The 23,480-nt window shown below is 30.0% G+C and overlaps 1 protein-coding gene across 6 annotated transcripts in view; it reads left to right on the top strand.

Moving 5' to 3' along the window:
• The window catches only part of LOC140044774 (uncharacterized), a 74,114-nt gene that overhangs the window by 33,264 nt on the left and 17,370 nt on the right, over positions 1–23,480 (top strand). For all 6 annotated transcript variants that reach the window (XM_072089425.1, XM_072089427.1, XM_072089428.1 and 3 more), the window contains 5 exons: positions 2,808–2,858; positions 3,198–3,296; positions 10,620–10,824; positions 11,001–11,092; positions 22,702–22,851. In XM_072089425.1, the coding sequence (XP_071945526.1) occupies positions 2,808–2,858; positions 3,198–3,296; positions 10,620–10,824; positions 11,001–11,092; positions 22,702–22,851 (597 nt within the window). The remainder of the gene's footprint in view (positions 1–2,807; positions 2,859–3,197; positions 3,297–10,619; positions 10,825–11,000; positions 11,093–22,701; positions 22,852–23,480) is intronic.

The raw sequence follows: 23,480 nt of genomic DNA, 5'->3' as shown, positions 1-23,480 counted from the left end.
TGTGAGCTGTGGGATTCCACTGCTAATTCAACGATGATTGTGATAATATTGTTAATTTAATTTGATAAGGATTTTTGTAATTTAATCTTATGTAAATTTTTACACGCCCAAATGCAAATAATACAGGTGAATTGCACAAACCATACGTACATCAGTTTTCATAAAATTTACTATTTTAAATTTAAAGCATAAAAAATGAAGATTAATTAGGTCAGACTTTGAATAGGTTATTTTGTAGTTATAATAAAGTTAATCACTTCCAAACAAAACAAACTGGAAAAAAATGATTTTCACTTATAAAATGACAACATAAATGGTTAAATTAAACCAAATATTCATTGACTGGCAGCCAATTGACTATATTTTGCTTTAAATTACAGTTTTTTCAGCTAATTATACATTTTTTTTCGATCCTATTTTTGTGGATAACTAATATGTGACATTCAAATGACATATTCAACAAAAAATGTTTTAAAAATTATTTTTTCAGGGGGACAATAAATAAATACAATATCCTTTTATATGCAATTATGCCCCTTATCCTTTTGTTTGAAAATGAATGACGTTAATTGACCAGGGAGGTGTAAAAATTTATAAAAAAAAAACAAATTTGAAAACCTTACAAAAATGAAGTCACAGAGTAGACGCAGAGGATGACAATTAGTTTTTAGTCTGTTTTTACAGTTTATACCTCCCTGAATTGACATCTTAAAAGGTACTGTGCCACTTATCTACTTCTTTTACCTGGAATTCAAACAGGTCTCTTTTGTGACGTCAATTTTACAAATGTGTATGTAGCAAATATACTATAGCTACAGTGACTCAATGAAATCAAATCAAATTGAATTCTTTTATTTACCCAGTGACTCATACATCCCTCTGTGCGTTTCCTGTAGCCTTTAAACAATTCTAGGCTTAGATCATTATCATCCAATCACCCCTTGCTTCTTTCCTTATCATCTAGTGAAAGTCGTCTATACAATTGTGAAACTGCAATCGCACACATCTACAATGCATGTGAAAAACCCACCAATAAATATTCATTGTATTAAAGGTACATTTAAAGCGGTGTCTACACTATCAAACAAAAAAGTGTGATTACATGCCCATATGGTAAACTAGTTTGGGAATATGGAAGTGATATGACATCAGCATATCCATATATGGGCACATCACATTTTGTTTTGTCACATAAAATGTTATAGTGTAGACAGAGCTTTAAGTTCATTCCAACATAGTAGTTTTGGAAGTGTAAGGTGGCCTCTAAAGTTGACCCTCCAGCTACCCATTTCTGTCCTTTCCCCTTCCCTCCAAATTCCTTAAATGTAAAAGATGTGACATTAGGTTAAGTCAAGCATCATTTTTAAGCCATCATACCCTCATCCCACTTCCCACCCTTCCCCTCTATTTTCTTGACAACAACTTTGAAGATTAAATTAGATTCAGATTAAATAATAATATATATAATATTTAAAAGCTTGTTTTCCAATAATATACATTCCTGAGCTATGATTTGTTTGCATAGTTTTTCCTGTGACAAAAATAGATTTTAATATGAATATGCAAGCATATTCGCGAGAATATATTTTCCTACGATAGTGGAAAGCATTAAAACTAATGACCATAACTGTAGTTAAATAATTACTACGATTAGTTTCACTTTAACTGTCTCAAGTACTTTCCATTTCTGGGTTAATCTGTAGATATTATTTGATTTGTTTCTGCATTAAAGCTTTAAATGCTGCATCGTCACGCCACCTTGCATAAATACAATAAAAGAATCTTTTGTTTGAAGCGTTTTAATTGTTTCTGTGTGTGATTGTCACTTCAAAGTCCTGTGGGAATTACATCGTTGTTTAATTCCGGAAAACATTATTAATTAGATTAAACTTTTACCTGTAGGTTTAACAAGACACCTGACAGGCTTTTATTGTCTTCCGCTCTTTTTTTTTAAAACAAAGGACGTGGAATTAAAGTAGAAGAAATATCATACGACAGTTGTCTTTTACCAGAAGATTCATTGAATCAAACATAAATCAGTTCAACCTAATTGTCGGTCAAGTAAAAAAAATGTTATACTTGAATAGCGGTACAAATAGTAACGACATAGAAGAAATTCCAAAAATTAATAAATGGAAAAAGTCACACTTAAAAATCATTAAATTCTTTATTATTACTTTATTCTTTATTTCAAACCAACAGTGTAAAACACCAATAACAGGTTGAAAATAAATAACTAAACTATAAAATATGAGCCAATATAAATATATACAAAATGAAAAGATGAAATGATCAAACCCTCTCTTTATAGACTTTACCCATGTAACTTTTAATTCTTATTCTTTTGGTAAAATAAAAATGTAAGGAAACAAATTAGTAATGAAGAAAAGCAAGTACATACATTGTCATAAGGCAGATGATCAGTAGTTGTTGTTCCAAGTTGATCACGAATGTAAATATTATGTGTGTATTTTGCTTGTATTTTTCTGCCAAGAAAACAATTATCATTATATTAAGTATGAATGACTTAATAAATCGAATCTGAATCTGAGAAAAAGAAAAAAATTTTACTCTACTGTATATGTTTGTGTTTTGGTTATTAAACTTCTAGAATATTTGATTTTGATTCACAAGTCACATTCAATTGAAATAACTAGAGGGTACATACAATTCTTTGCTTGCTTACCATAATGTTATTATAGTAAGTAGAGATCAGGAAGAACATCTATTCCCAATATGATTGATTGATTCTAAATGTTGTATGTATAGTCATTGAGTCTAATGTCAATGCTATGCTCTTATTTCAGCAAATCATGTGACTGGAAAGAACTTGATGAATATCGACATGCAGTTGCTAGGTAAGTAAACAAAATTATTATGGACAGTTTAATAATTAAAAAATACTGTCGATAATAATATTCAAGTATTTTAAATTATGAATGCAACCAGACTAGGATACTTTTCATTGATATTTTATAGAGTTTTTATTTGTGCTTTATAAACTGAAACTGATGCAATGTATATCTATTAGTTTATATTGTAAACAATTAAACATACATTATATTCATGGAAATACATACATGAATGTTTTCTATAGGCCTACAGCTACTTAGCATTACCTAGATGACGATGTATGATCTTATGATCTATACACATTCAACTGTAGTAGTAATATTTAATATACTGTAATGTTTTAGATTCTATGGGAATCCAAGGAGACCATCTTGAAGTTCTGCTGGCCAAGATATATGAGATCAACAATCCAATGGCAAATGTCCCAGAAAAAGAATGTATAAGTAAGTAGTTGTTCCAAATTTTAATATTATTAAATATTATCATGTTCATCCTAATATTATTAATTAAGCATCCAGACCTTAAGAAACTAAATGATCAGCAATTTAACCAATTAAATTAAAAAGTTACAAAGACATGGTACTCTGGAAAAAATTAACAAGCAATAGGAAAAACCTGGATGAACCTCATCAAGGAATTAGCAGGGGAGCTGTGGCGGAAATTTTGGAAGACTTTATGGCAGAACCGCATTAAGTCAGCAACTCATTGAACATGATGTAAAGTTTTAAAATTTGTGTGTACTAATACTATAATACTGACATGAATTTGTTCATTTCAATTGAATACATAAAGAGATAAAACTGACACCTGTTTGTTAAAAAGTTGACAAATTACAAAAAAATTACTTTAAATAAGGCAGGAAAAATTCCCAGTGTGCCTGAAAGAGCCCAAGCTAAAATGTTGTACCTGCCAAATCCAACAGCCCATCTCTTTTTTAATACACATTCTTGGATGCCAAAGTCATTTATTTCTACATTAAATCATTAACTGTTCATAACAAAGATGGGCAAGTCATAGTATCCTGTGCAACATAACACGCCTAGATGCAAAATAACATTAATTACTTACTGAATGTCAGTAACATTTATTCCAATAAAAGTTAATTAAATTTGATAAATACTCAACATAAGCATATGTTTTTCCGGATGTGTTTCATATAGGTAGGAAGTCTGTTCCGTACGGACAATGTCAGGATTCAATGAACTGGCAACTTTTGAATTTTGTAAGAAATTCCGTTTTTTTAAATCATATCTGTTGGAGGTCTTTCGTGATTTCATTTGGCATATTATTATGATAATTGTCACTTCAATGTCATTTGGCTGTGATCATGCCAAGATTTGATGGTCATTTTTTATTTGGGGCTAATAGGTAGTTTTGATATTTATTGTAGGGGTCTACACAGGGTTGGTTAAATTGTACTAAGTGTTTAGTTTGATGTAAGTTTGCTAAATTACAATGTATACGAATGGTGTTTTCAACTTCAAGACCCATTACACTCATGTGTAGCATGGAGAGAGTTAGGGAACACTTAACAAAAGTGGACTTTTTTACTTTAATATGTATAGTATTGTCTGTATGTGCTCAACAGAAACTATTTGGTAACCTTCCATCCTCACTATATACCTACAGTAATGTCATATAGTAGATGCTGACCTCTAGTCTAGTGTCATAGGCTGACCAGCCATGGGGTTTCCCCTATTCTTATGACTCTGTGATAAATATAAAGAAAGTGTCAATATTTGCCTAGTTCTCAGAATTTGCTAGTTTTGATTGGTTGTTTTGTTTTCTTTTTCACTCTTTATGATACAACTTTTATTCTTAGTAGTAGTTTCTTCCTTTTAGGATTAAACTTCATTGTTGAAGGCTACTGCTCCACTGGCTCTAACTTGTGCACTTTCCATGCATACACTGTGTATTTTAAGTAAATTTTCTTTTGGATGATCCAAAGTCGAATAAAATTCGTAAACTTACGTTTTTTACTCTAGCTTTTGCTGGTCAACGACGCAGCTTAATCATGAGTGAGTCTCTGTGACTTGGACTTGTTACCATTAGATCTCGTATATGGTATAGTGCCATCTATAGATCGTTCAGGTTTTCCCAAATGGGATTGTCGGGGCCTCCTCTTTAGTAAGTTGTTGTACAATTTTGGGAGTTCCAAACCGCCGTCATCTCTGTTCATAGTGTTACCATGTTTTCTTATATTTATTGATTCTTTTATTTTCCTGTCTTTCCATGACGATTCTGTGCCTAGTATTTTTACGTTCCAATTTGGTAAATGAGTGTGAGTGGTCATGTAATCGGTGATGGCTGAGTTGTGAACAATTTCTGAAGCTGAATTTCTGGCTGAACGTGTTAGGATCCCTGTACAATGTGAAGTGACATCTGCTTTGTGTTCTTTTATCCTTGTGGATAAGGTTCTGGCTGTTTCTCCTATATATGCTTTCTCGCAGTTGTTGCAATTTACTTGGTATATTACACCAGATTTGTCATCATTTTTTATTTTGTCTTTTGGGTGAACTAAAAGACTTCTTAATTTGTTTTGTGGAGTAACAGTGATCCAGATGAACCTTTTTACTAACATACACTGTGTGGTGCATACACAGTTTAATTTTTTTTTTTTTAAGAGAAATGATGAAATGAGTTATTTTGGTTAACGATTTCAACTGTTTCCTTTATGGTTATTTTTTAAATATTTTAAATGTCTCTAGATTACATGGCAGTTTAGTATCTGAAAAATACAGAAAACCACATACTTGTGTGTCTGTAAAACCAGTACGTTTAAGATGTGCTTATTTTAGAAACTAGGTTAAGTCAAGTTAATAGTAAAGTAGCTTTATGTTTAATTCTCTTTAGTCTGGTCTCGTTGGAAATTCAAATATTGAGTTATCGTGTCGTTCCAGATAATTGTGGAAAAAAATAATTATTAAAAGAGTTAAATATTCTCTTTTCTGAAGTAAAGCTTGTTTTAAGTGAACTATCTTTACAATTGTTGAACCATGTTTTGTTTCTTTAAACTAGTCCTGATATTACAGTAGTAACCCAACAAAGTGTCCATGGGGGAGGATGGGATGGCCTAAATAGGATTTGGCTGCAATGTTAACATATTGTATAGATTCAAGATTCAATTTATTGTCACATAATATTACATAAATGAAATTTGTTTTCTTAAGCTTAGAAACATAGATACAATACAATTTAAACACAATATTGTATTGTATATATATTAATTATTATTGTTTTATTGTTTCATGGGAAAATTACTATATAGGGGTGTCTGAACAGGAGTTGGCTATATTTAATATTAAACACTATATTGACCGTTGTTCATTTCATGGGAAAGTGTCTCCTTGATAGGAATGTCCCCTCAATAGGGGTCTCCCAACGGAGGGTTTTGAATGTATTTTTTCATTTTCCCAATTAATTTAATTCCTCTGGTAAACCATAGAAATATTTATATCTGAATAGTTAACACAAAACCATATTTGTTAAAGTCATAAACAGTCAAAATTAATTTATATTTCAATTAATCATAATGGAGTTTAATTGGAACCAATTATTAAAGGGGGCTCTGAACTAACCCCTTGCATTTTTGTCATATCCACTTACAGGAAAGAAATATTAATACTTAATTAATTGCTATTATATTTTAGCATGTAACATTGTAACTAGTTCACTTAGTATGTTCTTGGTAGGATGTTTAACAGACTTTAATGTTAATAATTGTTATGAAGATTAATTTATACGTTAAAACATGAAATGTGTTTGTGAATTAGGCAATATTAATTAACATGTGTATATAGGGACCAATTCAGTGGTGATAAGTTACCTATTTAATTGGTGAAAAAATAGCACAGTTTAAAATATAAATAATATAGAAAATGAGGCTGTAGTATTATGGCCATTTTTCAAAAATGTCCCTGTACTATAAAGAATAAACAATAAAATGATGTTGAAAATTATGATAAAAAGAACACATTAAATTATGATATTGTAATTGTAATTTTTACATCTTTAATTTTGAAGCAATGCAATGCAAGAAGATCACTTTTTTCAGCGAGAAAAAACATCTTCAATTTTTTAGAAATCTTAGAAATACAATTTAAAATGAATTTTGAGCAAGACAATAAATGTAATTTTAAGAAATTTTAGAAATATATGGCAAAAAGATTTTTTAAGAAGTAAAAATTAGGATATTGTAATATGTTTTTAACTGAATGGTATTCTTTGTTTCATTTCTTAATTGAATATTTATGTTAATATTTTTGCTGAGTTGTGTTAAGGAAGAAATGTTAAGGAAGAAAAGAATCCAGCCATCGGAACTTCTTCACCAATAAATCATGATTTCTTCAAATGAGTTGATGGGCAGTAATTAAGAAGGGAAGCAGATAAAATAAACTATTTTACCTCTTAGCATCTCCAACTAATTTTGTTAATTATTCTGACACAATGTATTGATAAAACTTGTCTTAAGACCTTCAGTCCAGTTAGCTTTTGGCATAGTGTCTCTGCTTAGAATTAATTTTTGTAGTATCTATGTCAGCTGGATATCCCTTGCCCCTTTAGGCCACCCCGCCCAAGTAATTCTTTCTAATTGTGGTTAAATGTAATGTACTGGTAAAACGTATGCAATAGTACAGATACTAATTATTTAGTATTAGGACTCTGTTTGTGGCTGGACAGCAGAGAAAATTAATATGCTTCACTGTGCGTTTTTACAATCTCGTAAGTTAATTTTTTACATTTTTATCTTTTGTGGTCACTTAGGTATTCATTTTTTTTATTTAAGCAAACCAATAGCCAATTGTAAAGTTTGCTTCATCTTCAGAGTTTTGCATAGAAATGTCTCAATGGTTTTGGGTTGTTTTGGTAATGAAGAAATTCTAAGTTAGATTTATCAAACTTTCTTAGCAAAAAGTATCTTAGTTTACCTTAAGCTCTGTCTACACTATCAAACTTTATGTGACAACAAAATGTGATGTGCCTATATATGGACATATCACTACCATATTTGGGCATCACGACCATATTTTGGCATCACTACCAAATTTGGGCACATCACACTTTTTTTGTCAAAATAGTTTAATAGCATAGAAAGAGTTTATTAACAAAATTATCTTACACAATATTAGTAAATATATTTGGAAATTTATAAAAAATTCTTTAAAAAAAAAGGATAAGCTTCCAAAATACATCTTCAGTTTTCACTTGACTTAAAGCAACAAGATTACTTTTTGACTTTAATTTTAACTTGTAAAACAATTGACCCCATGTTTATGACACGATCATTCTACTCCTCGCCTACATATTATTTTAATAGATTTAGTATGAAATATGACACCTTAATTGATCTGCGATCCATCATCCATTATTAAAAATGAGAACCTCTTAGAATAATCGTGTGTATGATCACTTTCCAGATTAGCGTTTTGACAACCTTGTCTCAATTTATTATCTGGTTTACATAAAATCTTCCACAAATAACACCAAAACTTTGCAACAAATTAGCAAGGTGTTCGGCAGTAGAATGACAAGTTTCAACTGGAAACATTGACGCCACAAAGGAAGCGTTGTAGAACGTGTTTCGTTTTGTGAGGAACACCTGTGTCTCGACAAGTCTTTTTGCCGTCTTTCTCGCATTCATTCATGTTCCCTGTACTTCCTGGATGACTTTTTGCAATTTATTTCTAAAATTTCTTAAAATTATATTTATTGACTTGTCTTTTGAATTGTATTTCTAAAATGTTGAAATTTTTTTCTACATAAAAATATAATAAAAGGACATATAGACACAACGTATATATTTATTTTCAAATTTGTCTCAGATAAATGGCACGGTTTTTTTTTACATGGTTTACGTATTTGTATTTTCTTATTCATGTTATAATAAACTGGTCAGTCTTCATTAATCAGTTTGGTTGAAGTGTCAGTGTATTATAACTGTCAAACTAACGCCTGTCTTTGAGAGGTTCTGTGTTAAACATATGCCAAAGTTCAAATTTAGTTCTTCTGCCAATTGCTACCAAAACTTGTCACAGATGTGCCAAGTGGTACCGATTTACTTGTTTTTTCCTTATTTTTGTTTGTCCATAACTCACATTCAACATTTAAAAAACAATTTAGTTTAAAATGATGTTTTAGTTCCCTGTTGATTTACTTTCAAAACCACAAAAGACAATGTTCACCGGCAAGTTTCTGTTTGGGGTAAACCGTTTCTGATGGCGATTAGAGGATTTTCCGGTTGTTGATCACAAATGGAATCAGTTGTTGCAAGACAATGCAGATTTTATACTGTAACATTCCATAGGAAATAGTTGGACAACATGTGGAAATATGCATATGGACATTTAAATGAATCAATCGGAAGGGAAATTACCAACATAAGAATATGGAAAAACATCCATCCAGAGTAAACAGAGTATCAAAGTGTTTGCACATGACTAAAGAATTTGACAGTCACCGACTCACATGTGTATCAAGTTTTATAAGAAATCTCCCATGTGGATTGTTAGAATAAAAAAACAAAAAGGAAGAAAACACTTTCTGAGCTGTCTGTCTATTACAGAATTGAAGCAACTTTGTTATTTACAGAAGGCATCATTACCATAAAAATTATTAAATTGAAGCCATTGTTTGATCAGATTTTATTTAGTAATTTTAATAGTTGTTCAATTGTGCCAAATAACAGAAAGGAAATTCAATGAAATTGAAATAAACAACCATAGTTCAAGGTATTTCTTATGTCATGTTTACTGAATATTACAGGTACAAAAGTGTACCTAAATGTAACCACTATCATTCTGTTTCTCATGAAGGGGTGAAGTGAAACTTGGCATGGGTGTAGGCATTATTTAACAAAGTTTTTTAACCCCTTTAAAATTAATGAGAAAACCCTCCAGGTGACAAAAGTTCATATCAACACTGCATCATAGGACACGTAAATTGGCCATTGGGGGAATACAGGTGTAAGGTAGGGTGAGATCAAAGTGGTACAGATCCCTATCAGCTATTGTGTCATACCCTAAAAGTGGCATGTACAGAATAAATTTGAGAATATTGATACTATTATTATTTAATGCCAATGTCTTGCCTACATTGTCTGAACATGAGTCCATACAGTTTTTGTCAATGCTCAAACTAAAGTTGTTCTTTTCTCTTAGACATTATGTAGCCTCCGTGAACATGCGTTCTTCATCTATTAAGCATAATTCTTTCTTTGTAAACGTTTTGATGTTGTTAATAATGGTCTTGAAGTTTAGAAGAAGTGTGTCTGATTTAATGTTTCTTTATAAGAATGTCAATTGTTTGTTTAGTTGCAACTGTTACTCTCTTTTCAGTTTACATGCTCCTTCTTGTAAAACAAAGTCAAGTCTACTTTTTATGTTCCGTTTAATAGAGTAAATGTCTCGAAAAGGGGTTTCAGACACGCTTGCCTTCCTTGTATAACTTTTTAAGTGAGTCTAATGTTAATGTTGATATTTTTTTTTAATTTTTAATAGTTATTCTTCATTCAAGACTCATTGTATTATTTTTTTTAATAATCGTGCTCAATAGGCTACTTTTTTACTATTTACTTATTTATTCAAGTTTGCTTCATATAAAGTATTTATTGTATCTGTTTTCTGTTTCATAAGTGGCAACTTTCGTTGCTGTTGGTTTTGATGAAATAAATAAAATAAATAAATAAATTATTAACACTGAAACTCAGACCTTGCAAATTGATTTGTTCACACTATTTTTTTGTAATGGAAACTTTTTTTCCTTTTTAGGTGCAATTGATAAAGTGTCAGGATATGATAAAGAGAAACTAATTGCAGCTGTGACTGTCCTGCAGTCTTCTGATGGGAGTGGGGTGCATCTGATGCCCTCTGACCCACCACCAAGTGCAACCAGTAGTAGAGCTAGTAGCACCAAGAGCAGTGGCAGTGAGAAGGCTAGAAGAAGTGACAGTGAAGAACGAAAGAAGAAAGGAGGGTTGGTGTAATGATCTTTATATTCTATTACATTTCTGTTCTTGATGATGAAAAACTTAAATTAAATCGGTTGTGTTTCTATTCTATAAATTCATAAACCAATCATTCTCCTGAAAAACTGTTATTTTATTATATAATGTGATTTTGAAATTTGAAAATAATTTCTTTTTGTCTTAGATTTTCTAAGCTCAAAGAAGTGATCACACCATGGAAGCGAGAGAGCAAAGAGAATGCTTCAGTCCAAGTTTGGTCGGACCTAAATGAAACAGGTTAGTACTTTTATTTAACTGTATAAAATATGGTTAAAATAATATTTTATTTTCAATGTATGACATTTCTAATTTCGTTTAGACAGTTTCTTAGATATGCATCTTAGTGATCTTGTTATCTTAGTGATCTTTTTAGATTAGATTTAGATATCTTAAGTTTAAAATTCATGCCCTAGATAAAATCACAAATCTGTCTTTAATAGGCAAACATTTATCCTGGTAGGTATTAAAAATAAAAAAGATGTATTAAAACATAAGACATTTCTTGTGGAAAAGAGTTCACAAAAAAGTTTTAAAATGAAAGTAAAAAGTGATCCTGATTTTGGATAAACAAACAATGTAAATACGATATTAAAAATTTAGTTAATATTCACCATTCAATAGATGACTCATTTATCAATGAAACATTAATAAAAGATAAAACACACATGTAAAATATTTGAAAACTGTGAAAATAAAAACAATTTATAGTTACGTGTAGGGGTCATTTAGGGTCATTAGTGCGCTAAACAGGAAATCTAAAGATACGTTTGATCCGTATCTCAGTTTGGCTGACGTTTTCTAGGTTGAATCTTTTCAACTCAATTAAATACAGAATTTAACCTTAGAATTAAAACTTATCAGTTAGAAAAATTCATATTTTCAAGGTATTTAATGTAATAGAGGCATGGAGCTGTAACAAACTTGGTGGTTAAAGTGCTTGCCTTCCAATCCCAAGGTCTAAGGGTTCTAACACGACTGCATAATACTCCCTAAGCCTTAAATGAGACTAGATAAGCATGATAGTTTATCCATCCTGTAATTGGCTGTTAGATGTTATGTATGAAAAAATGAGCGAGTTACTTAATTGGTTCAAATATAATATATTACAAATTTAGAAGAATTTTTTACAGCCTAAATTTTACTATTAAATTATATTTTAATTATTATTATACTTTTAAAAGGCAAACTGAAAACAGGAAACTCTAAAGTAATACTAATCTTTTCCTCAGGTTTTAAAGATGGAATGACTGTCATAACAATAACATGTAAATGATAATAAATCAATTTTATAATTTGTAAATGATAATATGAAATAAAAAAAAGGGTACAATTTTTTAAAAGGCAAATAAAAGTTTATACATTAATTATTTCTACCATAAATATTTAACATAAACATCCTACAACTAGTAATAATAAACCTTATTTAGATTTACTAAAAATAAACTCTGTAATGATATTAATGAATAAAGATAGGATAAAAATAAACAACACGATCTTGAACTCATTGTAAACTTTAAAAAGAAATTTCTTATTTCCTGGAAGTCCCACTTCTTCCAAGGCGCTAACTTGAGTGAAGCGGATATGTTTTCTTAGGTAACATTACAACTCATATTCAGAGTCTGTTACTTTTAATAGTCTACAAAAGTTTACCTTTTAAGTAAATTTTAAGTAATATATTCAAATAATATTTGGTTGTTTTGTAAAGAATGTAATAAAAGTCATAGATAAAAATCTATTTTTGGAATATTATGTCATACTTATAAGCATTTTACCAACAAAATGTATATTTTGTTTTTTAAAAATGTCTAAGACTTTATTTATAATTATTTATTCAGTATATTAAATTTAACTTTATGTTGTATACTAATAGTAGTTTTTTAGAACTTTCCTAAACCTTTTTCTAAATTCGTAATTTTTATTTCTTAAAGTAAGTTGTATAGTCGTGCCAACATTGAATTTGTTAGCCGCAGACGACATTGTAATCTGTGACATAACCCATGATCAATGATAATTATATAAAAAAAACAAGGAAAGTTTTATACTTCATTCATTCGTTTTCAGAACTTGTATAATTTATTCGGTAATTTTAAAAACAAAATTTCTAAAATAAAATTGAGTGAAATGTCCGCAGATTACCCTTGGATTTCATCCAAGCATTGTTCCCAAATGTACAGAGCTTATATACGTAAACTAGATATATCCTTCCTTTATTCAAACCTGCTGTTTAAAATAAAATTCTCCACATTGATGTTCCGGCTCTTTTTGTCTTTATAAAAATACTAGTATATAATAGAAAGATAATTATAAAAGCATGAAGACATGCATCATATATTGTTATGTTATTGCATCATTCATATGTTGTTTCTGACGTCATGTGACATGTTGTGTGGTCAGGTGATCACTGTTAGCCAATAAGGAACATTGAGTCTTAATTTTCTCTATTTAATTATTATTTAATTTCTATGTAAAAACTTCAATTCAAAAACTATTAACAGACTATCAGAAAAGAGTATGAATATCAAATACAGGTGAAATATGTAAAGCTTTAGTTTCTAGTAATATATGTCTATAATAATTTCCATTAATACTTTGGGTGTAATAATGCCCAACACATATAATTTGACCAATCATAAGCTATCTATTTGTGATGTCTATATACTTTATATATAGACAAAGATACAAATTTAAGAGTGGAAAATTTGAATCTTGATTGTGGTTTAAAAAATGTAATAAGTATATAAACAAGTAAAATTATCAATCAGGATTTCTTACATATATATATATTTCCCGATCTCATTTCCATTATAGGTTGACAAACATGTTAGAAACACAAAAAAGTGACATAATAACTTCATAAATAATTTATTTAATATGTATAATTTCCCAAATATAACATACAATATTTATCGTAAGGAAATAAACAGCGTTTTTGGCAACTTTACTGACAATTTCAGTGTTTACCTTGGCAAGCGTTAGCATGCCAAACCCTACCCCCGGGGAAACAAAAAAATGCCTCCCTCACCCTAGAGATTATTCATTCAAGGACGATGATTTAGTTATTATTTGTATTTTTTTTTTTTTTATGTTTGTTTGTGATAATTATTAAATGTAGGTCAATTGATAGAAGGTACAAAATATTGGAAATCAAATCATGTAAAATGTTTTGTGAGATTCATCTATAATCTCTATGTGAGATGCACAACTAAGTTAACTAAACTGCCTCGTCCTTCAGATTGGACTTGCGTATTGGTCCTATGCACATAAATGTCAATCTTGTATAGCGCCTAATTCTCAAATCTTGTAAGAGCTTTACATCATTCATGGAGAAATAAGTTCTAACTTATTTCTCCATGCATCATTGGATGAAACATAAATGGACAGCTCTGATGATTATGCAGCTATCAGTGCAATACCTACCAGACCATTGTACCTGGGTGGAGAGAGGCAAACATAAGTAAAGTGTCTTGCCTAAGGACACAAGAAGTGCGACGAGGGTTGGTCGCAAAATCCCATTCCAATGCCTATTCACACTGTGCCACACGCCCTTACATGCGTAATTCATTAAATTATTTGTCAGATTCTAATCTGATACTGCCACATTTAATAATAATTAATCTAATATGTTAAGTTATTATGTTGTAACATCCATTTACACTGAGCTATAAATAAAATGAAAAAAAAAAAATGATCTTAATAAAGCAATAATTGATTTGTACTAAGCATAACACAAATTCGTCTATTTATATTTATCATGTTTGTTTAAATCATAATAAAATAAATAATTATAATTTGTAATAGTAATTAATATTATAAAATTTACATGACATAGGTAATTAGTTTTGATATTTTAATATGATTATTACTAAAAATATCATGACCTATTTTAAACATTCATAACAGTTGTTCTAATCTAATAAAACCAAATTAATATAGATTAAAATCAGCCTTTTTATAAGTCTATATGTTATATTATTATTACCTAATATCCTTAATATATAAAATATATATTAAATATTCTTGACATCTGATGGTCAAGGGTGTTGGCCATCAGACTGACCGCTTTCATCTTTAATGAGGAAGCTTGATAAATTCAGTTTGTAACATCTTCCGCTTTTTTTATACAGTAGTATGGTAGATGTTTCAATGTTTGTTAACTCTGTGATAGTGTTTAATATTTTTTTTAGAATTGGATTTAAGATGCAAAAGGTTTAGGATTACAAACATGTTATAGCTTAATAGAGCATGCTGGGTGGTTTATACCTTAGCTATCAATCTCATAATTCTTGGTTCAAATACTGTTAGAGGAGATGTACTTGATGTATTGAAACATCTACCAACCGCATAAAGATTCACAAATTGGATGTACCACTGATGATACTGATACCACCATTTAGGAGTAATTTTATGTGATACAAAGTATCCCCTGTATCAGCGGGATTACCACCTATCTGATAGGACAGTAATTAATGTACTATTGGTAATCCTTGGCCGCATGTGCATAAAATTAAAATAAAATAAAAAATAAGATATATAGCATATATTATAATTGCTTTCATTATTATCGTTCCTTTAGTATATTTAATAGCTTAATAGATAATAGTTAAAAATAAAACGAGTTTCAAAATGGTTTGTCAAAGGATCCTCATTACAGTAATAGTACAGAATTAGAATTAAAATCTTTAAAGTTTTAAACATTAACATTTTTATTTTATTATCATGTTAATATAATGTTTCTAAGGTACCCAAAATATTTCGGAATTAAATATTTATTATAAAGATTAAACAGATTTATTAGATTAATATTTAATAAAATATTTAAATGTTTGGTTCAGCAAGTAATTTGTTTATTAAAAAAAAGCATGAAAAAAACATACTGTTTTGATTAACAAATTCGGTTAAAATCATTTTCAAAGTAAAACAAGGGGAAAATATCTATCAAACGCATGTCTTACACAAGGCTATTTCGGTGCTAAGAACGTACTTAGTTTTCAACATGTATACTGTATCCTAAAGATAGTAGCGCACCAAGGTCAAGATGGGGTTCAGATCACTTGCTATCATCCCCCAATTAATTTCAATAGCCATATCATTTTAAGAATGTGTTAACAATTGGAGACTGAGTTGGCTTCAGTGTTTCCGCTATGAAACCTTAGATAAGTATAGAATGCCATTTGAATTAATGTTTTCCACAGATATTAATTAAATGTTAAAATAACATTAAACAGTTATCGTACGATGAAGAAAAATTGTAAATGTGAAGGAAGGGGTGTAGGTTATTTTCGGCTTTGTGTACTTACCCTTTTAAATACACCCTGGATAGAGGAGTGACAGAGAAATGTGTGTCAAATGAGTTTGTACAATGAAAATGCCATGGGTGGTTGTAGTGCAATTTAATTATCAAAGCACCTGATGTGTTTAATTGGATTGGTTGATATTGTTGTTTTTTTTTCATACATATCAAACTGCCAGTGCCTCGCCAAATACAAGTGATGGATAGTGGATAAACTATTTAATAATTTATCGTACTGATAAACTAAGTCTCATTTGAGGGAGTGGAGTTGAAAGAGTCGTGAGTTAAAACTCTTGCTCTAGGTCAGGATTGAACCCCGGATCCTGGGATTGTAAGACAAGCACATTATCATCAAGCTACAGCTCCACATGATTGGTATAGTGGTAGAATGAAGAGTCCTGCTTTTTTCTATCTTTTGCAGAAATTGATTCTTAAAGTTTAAATAAATGGGTCATTATAAAAACAAGTACGGTAATCTGTATTACCCTGATCCATTATAACATTCCATAGTTTTCTAATTCTCAGTTTATCCTAGATTTATTCACCCGACAATCAGGGAACTCATAACCAATATTTATGTTTAATTATTCATAATTTTACTAATTAAAACCAGAAATGTATGAAGTAGCAGATTTCTTTAATGAATTATGAATATTCTTTTTTATGACCTAAATCATTTTCAAATTTCATTAATTCAAAAAATATGAATTCAATAATATTACATCTGTAAGATGGAGATAAACTGTTTCTTTTCCTTTTTTATACAAGACATTTTTATCATTTTAATAATAAAGGAATTGTTGAAATGTTTCCTTTTCATCAATTATGCTAATTAGTTAATTTTCATAATCTTTTAGTAGATGGAAGTTAAATTATGTTCGCTACAGGATGTCTTGAAATAACCAAGGATAACTTTATTTTCTTCTTTAGTTAAGTTTTCTTTTTTTTAACCAGTCTTTAGTTTTTTGCAATGAAATTAATAATATTTTGTTGAATAGTTTCTTAGTTAGGGTAGATCAGCCTAAAAACACATTGTAAACAGTGGCACACTTGGTACATCCTTTAACAAAAATCAACAAACACAAAATACCAAAACATTTTTAAAGCTGCAATGGTGAAAAATAAAAAATAATTTAGTATCCAGCAATCTTCTTTTTTAATATATTTCGATATTTATTTATGGCCTTTATTTTTATAGGACCCCCAACGGAAATAAACCGTAAGGTTTTATTGGGTCATCCTGAGCTTTGTTTTTTACTTTTAAGTTTATATTACAACCGTCCATTATTGTATTGAATAAAATTGAATTGAATTGAATTATATTGCAATAATATTTTAATACAGTATTTTTTATACATTTTTAATGTTTATAAAATTATATTCTAAATGATTTTTATCCAATCAGTACAATGAGGAAACCTACTAGATAGTGATTATAAGTTCACTTTATAGGAATCCTATCTCTGTTTGGTAGTGTGTTTTTTCCTCTTTTTTTTGTCCATGTTTTGTATTGTATTTTCGCATGGACACAAAATAAATGAAATGAAAACAAAATCAAACTCTCACACATACATACATACATTAGCTTGATACAATACAGATCGGGACAGCTATCATTTTTATAGATAAGTTTTTTTATTAATTAAAATAAATTATCTAATTGGCTACATCATAAAACTGTAAAATACTGTCCATGGATTAGCAATTATTTTTTGACAAGCATTTTAAATGTACAGTATCATTATAAATTATAAGATTTTGATATTTAAAACAAGTTAGAAAGATTATTAAAATATATTTAAGCTACATATTTTTCTTAAAATTTCTGTAAAAATTATAATTAGTATTATTCTTTCTATTTTAATTTTAAATCTTGTACTTTCATTTTTGTAAAATGAAAACCAATAATCTGTAATTTGTTAAAATATAAGGTGTGCCGAGTTGAATAAAACATTCAGTTTTTTAATGAGTGGAAATATTCCTACTATTGAACACTTAAAGACCCCTTCCCTGCAATTTTGGACGTTTTTTGGAAAATAATACATATATATATATCACTTTAAAAACATTAAACCATGTCATTCCTTGTCTTAAATGTACGTTTCTATATATAAATTTACGTAAGGGCAAAATTCGGTAAATCGCGCCTTACTTCTAGAATTTTTACACGGTGGTATATAAAGTTGGTTGGTACTTTCGGTACTGATTTTAACCACCTGATGTAACCCTGTTTACTAATTAAATTAAGTTAGATAATTAGTTATTGACGATTAAAACGAATTTAGGTTCAACGATTTGCCCCAAATAGGGGTGTTTTCCGATCGTGGTATACACTGTCTAATGGATGTCCGTCTTGAAAAATACCCGCCACAAAAATGCGAGGAGGCTTCGCATTTTCCTATCTCCTCCTACGATAATTGTTTTTAATAGCTGAAAACCGGTTGAACAGTTCGAGTACAGCATCATAATGTTGAAGACAGGCCGATTTTCTTTAAAAAATACTATTTTGATACATTTAATATACGTTTTTACAAATGTATTGATTTGTGATGAATGGAACATTCCAAATTATTTGGTTTAACCATACAGGTATAGATTTAGATTTATGGGCCCCCTTGGAGAATAAACATAAATAGTATTGCAATGCTGTACAATACTGTTAAGGTATTAACCACTTTTGATCGCAATTTGAATCGCAAATTTCTTACTGTGAGTGTTGGTACTGTTAGATGTAATATAAAAATATATACAAATAAACTTTATTACTGTGAGTGTGGGTAGGCCCTACTGTTAGATTATAAACATATAATATAGAAATAAACATTCCAAATTATTTGGTTTAACCATAGAGGTATAGATTTAGATTTATGGGCCCCCTTGGAGAATAAACATAAATAGTATTGCAATGCTGTACAATACTGTTAAGGTATTAACCACTTTTGATCACAATTTGAATCACAAATTTCTTACTGTGAGTGTTGGTACTGTTAGATGTAATATAAAAATATATACAAATAAACTTTATTACTGTGAGTGTGGGTAGGCCCTACTGTTAGATTATAAACATATAATATACAAATAAATAAATGTTATTACTGACAGTTGCTTCTCAACGTTTGTATTAATTAATAATTTAAAAATATATAAACGTCGTAGTGGTGTACTTTACTATTTCAATCGACTATGACAGTGAGAGTTTTAACAAAGTACCGTATTAAATCGTAAATGTTTTACTGTATTTAGTGGTATATTATTTATAGGCCTATAAAACATTAAAAACAATATTTCGTTACTGAGTGGATAAGAATATATTTTAAAATGTTTCCTCTTTGTACCCATCTTCTTCCCCCATCCCTCAACCCTTAATGTTACATACAAAACACAAATTGGGTTTGTTTAAATGAGTCCAAATAAAAAAATTTGACTCATTTTGTTTTTCTCTCGGAAGTAATTCCCAGGGTGCTAATTTTGGTTGACTACATAAATCATTGTGTATATTTATTCGTTTCTGTAAACGACAATATGTATTATAGTCCTGCGGTACGTACACTGTTTGAAATCTCCATTTTTTTCTCGCTGGAAATACTGTGTATTCGAGAACCATCTGTGGGCACGACCTAGATGGTACGCGAGCGAAGCGAGCGTGCCATCTAGTTATGGTAAATTATGATAAAAAGTGAGAAACAATGCACTACCTAAGTAGCTCACGGCGATCGACCTCTCGTGGACGGTCTTAGGCCTAGCCTAGCTAGGCTTAGTTTTGTATGCCTAGCTGGTAAACATCGGTAACGTACGAACATCATACGCTAGCTATATACCTAGCCTGACGTTGTATAGTTGCTGCATTAATTGTCTTTCTATTTTTGCCAGACTCCGTTGATACAAATTGGGGAAAACCCGGTATTTTCGCTGAAAAGTTAGGAGTCTTCCATTTGTTTTGGCCTCACGATCGATCGAAAAGTGGGCGAATTACAGGTGAAAAACAAAAATATCAATCTGCGCGCAATGCATTTTGAGATTTATAGCGGGCCGCTATAATTATTAGAATTGACTTATTTTTCACATTTTTAACCGTTTAAAGACGAAAAATGTTATCGCAATAGGACCATATAGTATTATTTTTACATTAAATATAGTTTGTGACCTTAAATTAGATCTAAAAAACGTAGGGAAGGGGGCTTTAAGCTTCATTAGTAGACATAGATTTAAATCTGAATTTTAAATGTCTTCAAAGAATTTAGGAACTACTAAAATAAATATTCCATATCCTCTAAAATAGAATTATTAGCTTAAATGAAGATTTTAAAAAGCTTTAGGGATTTTAAAAATCTGTATCTTTCATGGAACAGTTGGCGTCACTTTTTCATAGCACCGACTATTTTAACCAAGTACGGTGAACTTAAATAATTAAGTCATAGCATTTTATTTTTAAATCATAAGGTAGACCATTTTAAATTGTATGCTTAAAAGATTTTAAATGGGGTTTTCTGTCTGGCTTAAAAAGGTATTAATTATCTATATAAATGGCGTATTTATCCCATTCTGGATTTACGGATTATCAAAACATGTTCCTAGCATAATTAATGTAACCTTCCCTGATTTCAGTCTTTCATCGGTGATGCTTTATTTGTAGGCGTCCTCTCCGTGTCGGCACTATCAGACGTTTCAACCCTTATTTTAAGCTTTTATGTTATCACAACCCATCAGGAATGGTCAGTCTGTTAGCAAGAGAGAGACAAAAACTTTATCTATGCTACATATAGCCCATGTATATCAACGTAGTATTGACCATTTTTTATTAAGGGTCAGAATTGTAATTGGTCATTTGAAATACGTTGATATTTAGCAATTAATTTTAATAGTTTTTCCTATAACCAAAGGAGTCAGACTACATATTAAGTCTGACTCCTTTAGTTATTTAAAAATTGACCATTAGAAATACAACATTGATATATAAAGCAAATAATAATAGTTTTTCCATAACCTAAGGAGTCAAACTTTACAAATGACCATTAGAAATACCACGTTGATATATAGAGCAATTATGTAATAGTTTTTCCATAACCTAAGGAGTCAAACTTTACAAATGACCATTAGAAATACCACGTTGATATATAGAGCAATTATGTAATAGTTTTTCCATAACCTAAGGAGTCAAACTTTACAAATGACCATTAGAAATACAACGTTGATATATTGAGCAATTATGTAATAGTTTTTCCATAACCTAAGGAGTCTAACTTTACAAATGACCATTAGAAATACAACGTTGATATATTGAGCAATTATGTAATAGTTTTTCCATAACCTAAGGAGTCAAACTTTACAATTGATCATTAAAAGTTGAATGTTATATTAACAACTAATTGTTTTAACTTGGTTCATAGTTTTATAATGTTACACATTGTATCTAGTTTCATTATATTTATGTTCAATAAGTGCATTCAACAGATTGTACCCAATCAAACGTTGTTTCTCCCTAAATTGAAATCATTTAAGGAAGTTGTTGATGAGTGAAGTATAGCTTGTTAAGTGTTTCGTTTTCTTTTCAACAATAAAGTACGTTAAATACAGGTCAGAACGAGACTGTTTACAGCTAGTTTATAATACAACACGTCCCATGTGTCTAAATTGACGCGGGTACGTAGATCGCAAACGTTACGACTGAAATAGCCTAACATCGATTCACTTGAGAAATTCATCATTAAAATGTTCTCACTTAAAATGTAGTAAAGTACGGAGGCTTGGAATGATAATGTCTATACTTTTTTCCCAGTGGATGACTTGCACAAATCAAACGTATTCATTTTAAAGTCTAGACTTGTTTATGTACATTTATCAATTTGTATTTCTCACATTTCCTAGCTTTGTTCATTTTCTTCCTCCGTCTTTGTTTCTTTATTAAAGATTTCTGATATTAAAAATAAAGAAAATTACTGCATATTTATTTCACTAAACACCCCACTTTGAATAAACGCCTCCTTGGATAAAACCCAATGGATTTTTTTGTTCTTAAATAGATGCCCAGCCACATTCCTATACACACAACACATTTTTTTTTTATTTTAGTAGAATTTTTTTTACTGGAGATTATCTACAATTTACTCCGAGATTAATAGATAAAGCCTCATACTTAGGACATATATTCAAACACTGTACATTTTAGATACTAATCTTTATCATGAGATGTAGGAAATGGGAGGGGTTGGGGGTTTACTTTATCCAATCGCTTAAAATCTCTATTTTTTCTCAACTTTTTTCATTGTTCTTTTGGCTGACTAAACTGTGTGGGAAATGTCCATATGTCTTTATTTACTTTCAATGTGTAGGCCATGAAAGATGTAATATTTTTTCTGATCTGATAAACTTAAACCAATATTCCTTGTCAACTGTTTCACTTGATAACAATAATCAGGCAAACAAAAGAAAAACAATGTTGAATCAAACAGGGCGTGGGCATTATGAAAAAACAGGACAATTAGTTGAATAATATTGATATTAAAAAACAATTTTGAGATATCATGATTAAATATTAATCATATTTTTTCTTTTTTAGGCTGCCCGACTTGTGTGTCCATTAAAGTTATTGATATGACCAGTTCTCTGGAGGTCATTAAACTTTGTTTAGAGCAGCTGAATAAAATGGAAGATCCACGATTATATGGCATAGTAGAGGTGTGCATCTCGAGTGCTGATAAAGAAAGACGTAAGTCTTAGTTGAATAAGTACAAAATAAGTCAAATAACAACTTATGTTTAATAATATATATAATATATAATATAATATAAGCGTTGAAAATTTTGCAGTTGAAAAAGACTAGAGTTGTAGTTTAATAACAACTGCAATTGAATATAAACAGCAATTCAAAGTTATAGTTAAATAGGTGTTGCAGTTGAATAAGTGCTACAGATGAGTAAGTGTTACAATTTAATAAGTTCTGTAGTTTAATAAGTGTTTAGTTGAGTAAGTGTTGCAGTTGAGTAAGAGTGTTACAATTTAATAAGTGTTACAGTTGGGTAAGTGCTACAGATGAGTAAGTGTTACAATTGAATAAGTGCTGTAGTTTAATAAGTGTTGCAGTTGAGTAAGAGTGTAACAATTGAATAAGTGTTACAGTTGAATAAGTGCTACAGATGAGTAAGTTTTGTAGTTCAATAAGTGTGACAATTGAATAAGTGCTGCAGTTAAATAAGTGCTGCTGATGAACAAGTGCTGCCGTTGAGTGTTATACAATTGAAAAGTGTTATAATTAAATAAGTGCTGCAGATGACTAAGTTTACAATTGCAGTTCAATAAGTGCTTTTTTTGAAGCATTGCATTCTAAAAAAGGGTGCT

The sequence above is a fragment of the Antedon mediterranea genome, chromosome 3 (assembly GCF_964355755.1).
Source record: "Antedon mediterranea chromosome 3, ecAntMedi1.1, whole genome shotgun sequence".
Classification (NCBI taxonomy): Eukaryota; Metazoa; Echinodermata; class Crinoidea; order Comatulida; family Antedonidae; genus Antedon; species Antedon mediterranea.
Note: the sequence above shows the minus strand (reverse complement) of the source record. Positions and strands in the feature narration are given on the sequence as shown.